We start from the raw sequence: 7,712 nt of genomic DNA, 5'->3' as shown, positions 1-7,712 counted from the left end.
CAATGTCATGGCTTGAGCCCAGAGGGAAACTGAGCACCAGGCAGCCACCTTCCCCCTCAGGAATGGGAAGGAGAAAATAAAGCTAAAGGCTTGGGAATTGAGATAAGGACAGAGAGGGGTGATTTCCCCATTACAGTCATGGGCAAAAGACAGACTCATTAGGGGAAGAAAAAGAACATCTCTTTAATTCAAATACTAAAACCAACAACGCTTAACAGATAGAGTAGGCCAGTGAGAAGTATAACCATATCTTAAAAACACTTTCCCCCATCTCTTCCTTCTTCCCAGGCTCTGTTTTTTTCCTGATCTCTCTATCTCCTCCCCTCCAGCAGAGCAGGGGGCAGGGAATAGGGGTTGCAGTCAGTCCCACCCCTTCATCCCCCTCAGGGTGAAGACTTCTCACATTGTCCCCTGCTCCAGCATGGGGTCCCTCTCACAGAAGACAGTCCTGCATGAACTTTCTCTGGCATGAGTCCTCCACACGGGCTGCAGCTCTTCCCAAGATGCTCCAGCGTAGGTCACCCCCACGTGTTGCAGTCCTCCCAGTGCCAAACTACAACAGTGGGGGCTTCTTCCCATAAAGTCCTGGTCTTCTTCAGGTGCAGTCACCTGCTCTGATGTGGGGTCCTCCACAGGCCGCAGGTTGGCCTCTGCTCCACCGGGATATGGGGGGGTCTCTGCTCTGGTGCAACTCCCCCCCTTCCTCCTTCTTCCTTCCACTGACCTCAGTGTTCGCAGCGGTGTCCTTCTCATAACATCTCCTCACAACTCCCCCTTCTCCTCCCAGGTTCCCCTTCTCAAATACATTATCACAGAGGTGCAGCCACTGGCACTAATTGCCCTGGCCTTGGTGCAAAGGTGGGTCTGACTTGGAGCCAGGGGAGCTTTGAGAAGCTTCTCACAGCGGCCACCGCTGTAGTCCCCTCCCCTGCTACCAAAAACCACTGCCACACAAACCAGCACAGACAATCGCCCGATTTGGAGCCGTGTCGGGAGCTGCCATCAGGACAGTGGCAGCAGCAATGTTAAGGACCTAAGAGAAGTCCCTGGCAAGGCAGCCACAGGATCTGCCTTGTGAAATAGCAAATGCTGTCCCCGCACACGACCAGACATCATCTATCTGACCTCTGCACCCCCTCATTGCATCCCACCAGTTAAGTCTTTCTCCTCATCCTCAAGCAGACTGTCTGAGCCATCAGAGAAGAAGTCCTCCAGATCCTGCTGCCTCGTCTTGAACTCCAGAACAGTGATGCGCTGCTTGAGCTTCATTTGAGCATCGCTGTACTCTGCCAGGAGCTGGCCAAAGCGGGTGTGCAGTGTGTCCATGCTCAGGGACAGCCTGTCCAGCTTCTCCTCCACACTCTCCCCTTCCGTGCTTGCCTCTGCAGCTGACTCATCCAGCAGCCCTTCCTTGATCAGAATCTCCCGGCCACGCTCCTCCAAGACCCTTTTGGCATCAGGATACTCTGCAACTGCTTCCATAAGATCTTCCTTTGACAGGCAGAAGAGATCAGAGTAGCCCAAGCTACGGATGTTGGCTGTGCGCCTGTTGCCCATTTTGCTCCCTTTAATGTTGAGGATGCTGATCTCACCAAAGCAGCCTCCTGCAGTGAGCAAAGCATACTGTGTCATTCCATCATCCGCCACCACAGCCAGCTTCCCCTCCTTGATGATATACATCTCTTTCCCAATGTCTCCTTTCCGGCAAATGTAATCCCCTGGGCTGAACACCTGAAGGCGAAGCTTCAGCACCAGCTCCACCAGTAGACCTGCCTCACAGTCCTGGAAAATCCTCACTTTCTTCAGCGTCTCCAGGTGAACATTGATGGCAATCTCTGCCCTTAACTTATCAGGGAGATTCTTGAGGACTTCCCGTTCATCTACTGCCTTCTTGTTGGTCCACAGGTAGTCAAACCACTTGATGACTTTGGTTTCCATGTCTTTGCTCACCTTGCGAAACTGCATGTAGTGTTTGATGGCATCAACTTTTGCCTGGAACTCTGCCCTGGTGGCATTCATGTTGGATATCATGGATCCCACATTCCCCACGATGGTGGCAAAGATGAGGACACCGATGAGGAAATCAAAGATCACAAAGAGGTACTCTTCATCACGCACAGGGGGAGGGGTCTCTCCAATGGTAGTCAAAGTCAGCGTAGACCAGTAGAGACAGTAGACGTACTCCCGGGTCAGATACCCATATTCAGGGTCTGTGATGTTGGGATAGACCCAGGTGTCCTCTCCAAAGCCTATGGCTTTGGAGATGGCATAATAAATGCACGCATTCCAGTGGATGATGACCAGGATGTAAAGAACCAAGTTGCTGATGCGGAAGATGTTGGGGTGGCTGGTTCTGGTCTCGGTCCTATCAAAGAACTCAAACATGCGGGAGAAGCGCAGCAGCCTGTTGAAACGCAATTCAGGGCAGTGCAATCCCACAGCAAAGTATGCCAGGTCTGTGGGCATGATGGAGAGAACATCCAGCTTGAACTGTAAGGTGTGGATGTAGTTATCCCGTAACTTCTTCAGGTCCTTAACCAGGAGGCCCTGTTCCAAGAATCCTAACAGAGAAGCAAATGATAGAATTATCTTGGCTTATGTTCAACTCTTCTGCAGGCTTTGTATGCACTTCTGAGAAACATTTTATGGTATGTCATGCACATACGTGCAGATATACACAGGGTCATCCAAATATTACCAGTTCCACCTGATCTACTCAGTTTACAAGCTTTTGTTACCACTCAAGCCCTTCATCTGGCAAAAGCCACCTAAAGATACCACTTAGGGATTTAGTCTGTCGCTACAAAGAAATGGGGACACAGAGGTTTCCATCCTCCAGATCATGAATTATTGCAGTTCCGACAGAAAACGTACAGCCACCTGCTGTGTTCCGAGAACATTAAATTCTACCATTTTTCAGTGTAGATAATTCATTAGCTGAACTGATGCAAAATCAGAGATACAGACCTTCAACTATGCCCGAATACTAATAGTAACGCAGGTAATTTTGTACAATTATTCAAAGGTGAAGCTGAAAGCTGGGATGATTAATCTTTCATTCTGAAACTTACTCCGTTTCTCAGATCTTTTAATTAGATTCTTTCTCTGGAGACTGCTTTATACCAGTGACTGCCAAGGTAGACAAAATCTTCCTAATGCAGTGGTAGAGTAGGCCTCTCCCTTGTAGCTCATGTCCACTTTTAGGGGGGAAAAAAGCACTGACAAGTCAGGATGCTGCTTCTGCTTACCTGTGTGCAGGCGGATCACTATGTCCCCAATGTAGATGGAGTCCGAGATGTAGTCCAACACGAGCCAGAGGACAACGTAGGTCTTCTGCAGGTCACTGAAGCAAGCCCTGGAGGAAGGTCATAACATAGGGTAGTGAGACCAACAAATCTCCTTATCATCTCCAACTATTACAGATGAATATAGGCTGATTCTGTGGGTCCTAACTCTACAAGCGAGCTTGGCCACTTGAACCTCTTCTCCTAGCAATTGAAATCCCCTTCTCTGAAAAATCTGCCCTCCTTTGACCCAAGTAAAGCAACGTCTTGAAACCACCTCCCAGATTCACCTTGCAGCTTTACCCCGAAATCATGGTCCTTTCCAACTGGCGCCAGAGGATGGATGCTCTGCAGAAGTCACAGTGATAGTGGGGAATCCCTTCCCTTTAGGTTCCTACCAGTCCCAGTACCACCAGTGTCAGTTGTCTGATCTTGGCTGAGCCATGACAACCAGCTGAACAGGAGGATTAGAGGAGACAGGGACCCTACAGCCTCCCAGCTCACCTGGCTACAAGCAAGCACCAGTTATAGAGGACAGGAACTGCGATGACAGCCAGCCAACGGTAATACCAGTCTCCTGCAGGGTCCACCACAAAGATCTGCCATTTCTTCCTGGAAGCAGAGAGAAAACAGAGCCGGCAATGCATGAATAAAGGGCTAAACATAGAAAATAGGGTTGGAAGGAACCATCCGAGCCACATCCTTCAACCCTTGCACTAGACTGGCTCAAACATAGCTGCAGCTTGAATGCCAATCTGTAACCTAAAACAAATCCCAGCAGTGCTGAGCAAAAATGTCCAGCACTGTTGAAACTCCTTTATCCCCAAAATGGGGCTCTGTAACGTTCCAGGTGGCCTACATGCACACAGCACCCCCAGTGCAGAGCCAGAAACAGATACATGGAAGGAGGTGATCAGAAAACTTCTCGTTACGTGACATTGCCTCTCCCAGATGAGGTATGGATTGGTGCCAGACATATTTTAAGAGAAGATTAATTAGAGCAGGAAGGAAAGTGTGCTGCAGATCAGTGGGAGCACCAGGAGGGGATGCCTAAGCCCCAGAGCAGCGAGCCGGGGGGTGGCAGCTGGCATTGCAAGGCTGCCATCACCACGCTGCTCTCAGCTGCCTGCCTGCAGTCTGCTCAGTCCTGGGTCCAGCCTTTGAACTGCTCCCAAGTGTTTGATCCTGCTCATCTTGGGACTCTGAGATAAGATGTGTGTGCTCCAGTTGCCAGATCTCACTGGAGAAGCCAGGGAAGAGAAACTCTGCGGCTGGGCTGATAGGCTTAGCTGCTGCAGCCCGGTGGGGCAGAACTCCCTCTCCTTTCTTCCCTCCCTTCCAGCTTTTGAACATGCAAAACTCCCTCCAGTAATAGGAAAAAAAACCCCCACTTGCCAACAGATTCCCCGTGCCTACCTCCCTGCTTCTAACAGCTTCAAAAGCAAAACCTCTGCCTTGAAGGCTCCTTCCCCAGCGGCACAGGCAGCGGCACGCGCGGTGCCCGGAGCGTGGGGACCAGCACTCAGGGCAAAGCCAGTGGCGCTCCTTCATGTTTGCTCTGGGTACAGCCACAGACAAGCAGGTGGTCCAACCTCCCCATTAAAAGTGCGCGGAAACTGCAACTTAAATGTTCTTTGAGAAGAGGACTCTCTGCTCCCTGGCACATACAGCATCAACATACAGAAGCGCTGACTCACCTGCAGCCAGCTGGTGCTGTTGTAACACCCACAAGCACTAATAATGTCAATAATGGTGTTAATTATATTTGTAATTTCAGCTTTGGATCACTAGTGCTGCCCACGGCAGGTGGCCAGAGTCACTGACATTACACTGACTGTGGGGCCAGGGCTGGACAACCAGGGCTCTGTGTTAACCCAGGAAGAGATTATAACCATCTGCCTCCTCCCACAGGGTCTGCACCCAAACCTGCAACCGTGGAGGCTCCCACGGCCGTGAACAGCAGCTCACGTTTGGATTTACCAGACTTGGGGCTCTTCTTACCTGTGGAGCTGAGGACCTAGAAAACAGCAGAAGTTACCACCGTCTCCCCAAGAGTCCAGTGGCACTGAGCAGCCCTTTCATGGCACGCTTCAGCTCCCTCTGATAATTAACAAGCTCCCCTTAACCTCACAGGGCAGAACGTTTTCTTCCATGACGAGTAAAGACCCAGATACAAGGCTCCGATATTTTTCTCCTACTGAAAACAATTATTTCTTGGCGTTTTAATTACCATGTATAACGTTAGGGTCCAGAGTAGTCCGTGAGCTTTGCCCTTTAATTAGCCAGCAGAAGAAAAGCCAGGTTATTGCTTTTCACCAGGAGGAGTATGAGCTGAGCAGATGAAAGGGCTGGATTTGAAAGAGCCTTTTCAGAAAGCTGCCGTCACAGTGTCTGCTCTTGGGGGCTGGGGGGGAGATAATGGGCAGCAAATGCATTCCCTTCATCTTCCTTCATCCTACAGATGATGAATGAGACTGGCAAATCCCAAGCATCTGTGCTTGCTGTGGTCTCCTGGGTGGAACCCCTGCATCCCTCAGCTTGTCCCCAGCTCCTCGTACGCACAAGCTGGAGGTGCATTTCTTTACAGACCCAGGGCTGGCTCCAAATGGCAACCCTAGTGTTGAACTGCTCTGAAAATGGGGAGGTCTGCTAGCTGTCACGAGCCATGCAATGTGTGTTTGCTACCAGGGCACGGACCAGGGGGGAGAAGACCCCACAGGTAAGGGACAGGCCAGGTCTTTTCCACCAGGACAGACTCCCAGGTCCTGTGTGCCTGCACAACAGCCCGGCAAAGCCAGGCTGGCTGCCAGGACAGAGGCTGGAGAGGGCAGGGAGGACCCTTCCCACCACTGCATCCTACCTCCCCCTTTCCCTTTCCCATCCCCACCCACCTCCATTAGCCATCACTGCTGGGAGCCCCCAAGCACCATGCACAGCTGATCTCTAGCCAAAGACAGCTGGGGCCACAGGAAAGGGACCCTACTTTTTAGTTTCCTCCTCAGTCTCCTCGTCTTCTAGGTCATTGTCAGCACCTGCAGCCACTGTCTGGAGTTCAGGGCCCTGGAAACGCTCAAGGAAGGGGTCTGGCCTTTGCTGCTCCTCATGCAAGCTCTTGCTGGCCCAGTCCCTCAGCACCAGCACCAGCCGGACTATCCTGGACAGGGGAAAGAGGCAGAGTCAGGAGGTGTCTGTGGAGCAAGGAGAAAGCAAAAGCTGGAGAGCAAGAAGAAGGGCTACAGCTGAGAAAAAGCTCTTACAGCTCCTTCTCAAGCCCAAATAATTCCTTTCCCCCCCCCTTGTAGTGATGGTGTAGGACCAAGAGTATGAAAGCAAGAGTCCCACAGCTCCTTCCTCAGTCCCACTGCCATTCCCACAGGGACATAAGGAATGTGTGGATGACTGGGGCAGTGTGACGCTGCCTGCAAGGGAGAGGACCCCCCAAGCCCTCCTGGGGCCCCAGAGGTGATGGAGCCATCCCCTCCTGCAGCCATGGGCACACAGAGCAGCATCCACAGACACTGGTCCCTGCAACCCTTGGATGCCATACAGCAGGAGAGGATCCTGACCCCATGCAAGTCTCCAGTGTCAAAGCCAGGCACAAAAGGCTCAGGCTTACCCCGGGCCAGCATCACACTCAGGTACCTGGCCAAGGCTTGCCTGCCTCGGAAAGCGGAGGCAGCCGGCTGCTCCCCCCCATCCGGAGGAGCTCCTCTCTGCAGCTCTGAGGAGGTGTCATCCTGGGTTGAGCAAGTCCTGCAGTGGGGAAAAGGTGGGGTCACCGCCACGCCACGCCATCATGACACCTGCCAGATGAACTGGAGGATGTGGGCAGCTGCCAGGTCTTGGCAGACGCCCCCCTCCCCTGCCCCACCAGTGCCTCCGTCCACCAAACCAGGGACCAGCCTGACCTGCCCGTGCTGAGCCCCGTCCCCTCCAAGTCACCCTCCGCTCTGGCTTGGGCGCGTGGGCTGGGGTGGCGGTTGGCCGGTGAGCTGCGCAGACCATTACTCTTGTCTGTCATCCTCTCTGTGAGAAGACCACAGGCACACACCCTGCCCCAGAGACCTGCGAAGAGCAGAAAAATGCCACAAGAAGAGCCATGCAGGGCACATCCCATGGTTTGAATGCAGAGATACAGCACAGCATGGGAAGGGAGGGTCAAACCCCATGGGGTGTGCCCACCCCACATTTTCTACCACCAGCCATCGCTGATGCTGCCGTAAGAGTCCTGCAGAGCATTTCACCCTCCCCAAGAAATCCCACATCTGTCCGTGGTCCACAAAAGATTCTCTCCTCGTTGTTCAGGCTCCTCAGCCATTGCTGGGGCAACAGCATCCCCAGCGAGCCGTGCCATAACAAGTCCACGGCTCTCTGGGCACCACTGGCTGCCCAAGGACAAGAAAATACACTTGTAAGGGATGTAAGTGC

General features: G+C 52.5%; 1 protein-coding gene across 1 annotated transcript; it reads right to left on the bottom strand.

The window, feature by feature from the left end:
- Positions 1 to 214: 214 nt before the first annotated feature.
- On the bottom strand, positions 215 to 7,305 carry CNGA2 (cyclic nucleotide gated channel subunit alpha 2). Its single transcript, XM_074835118.1, has 6 exons — positions 7,193 to 7,305; positions 6,927 to 7,037; positions 6,268 to 6,438; positions 3,789 to 3,896; positions 3,249 to 3,355; positions 215 to 2,561 (listed from the first exon to the last, which is right to left on the bottom strand). The coding sequence occupies exons 1-6, from the start codon at positions 7,303 to 7,305 to the stop codon at positions 1,138 to 1,140; spliced, it is 2,034 nt and encodes a 677-aa protein (XP_074691219.1). The 3' UTR covers positions 215 to 1,137.
- Positions 7,306 to 7,712: the final 407 nt, after the last annotated feature.

This window comes from Strix aluco, chromosome 10 (assembly GCF_031877795.1).
Source record: "Strix aluco isolate bStrAlu1 chromosome 10, bStrAlu1.hap1, whole genome shotgun sequence".
NCBI lineage: Eukaryota > Metazoa > Chordata > Aves > Strigiformes > Strigidae > Strix > Strix aluco.
The sequence above is the reverse complement of the archived record's forward strand: the minus strand, read 5'-3'. Positions and strand labels throughout refer to the sequence as shown.

What these genes read in the sequence shown, in the direction of transcription:
- CNGA2 (XM_074835118.1), bottom strand. Translation starts at nt 7,305, where the DNA reads ATGACAGACAAGAGTAATGGTCTGCGCAGCTCACCGGCCAACCGCCAC. An exon ending in ACTGAGGAGGAAACTAAAAA is followed by an intron (nt 3,897 to 6,267) that starts GTAGGGTCCCTT and finishes CTCTGCTTCCAG; the next exon opens with GAAGAAATGGCAGATCTTTG. An exon ending in TGGTGCTTGCTTGTAGCCAG is followed by an intron (nt 3,356 to 3,788) that starts GTGAGCTGGGAG and finishes ACCTTCCTCCAG; the next exon opens with GGCTTGCTTCAGTGACCTGC.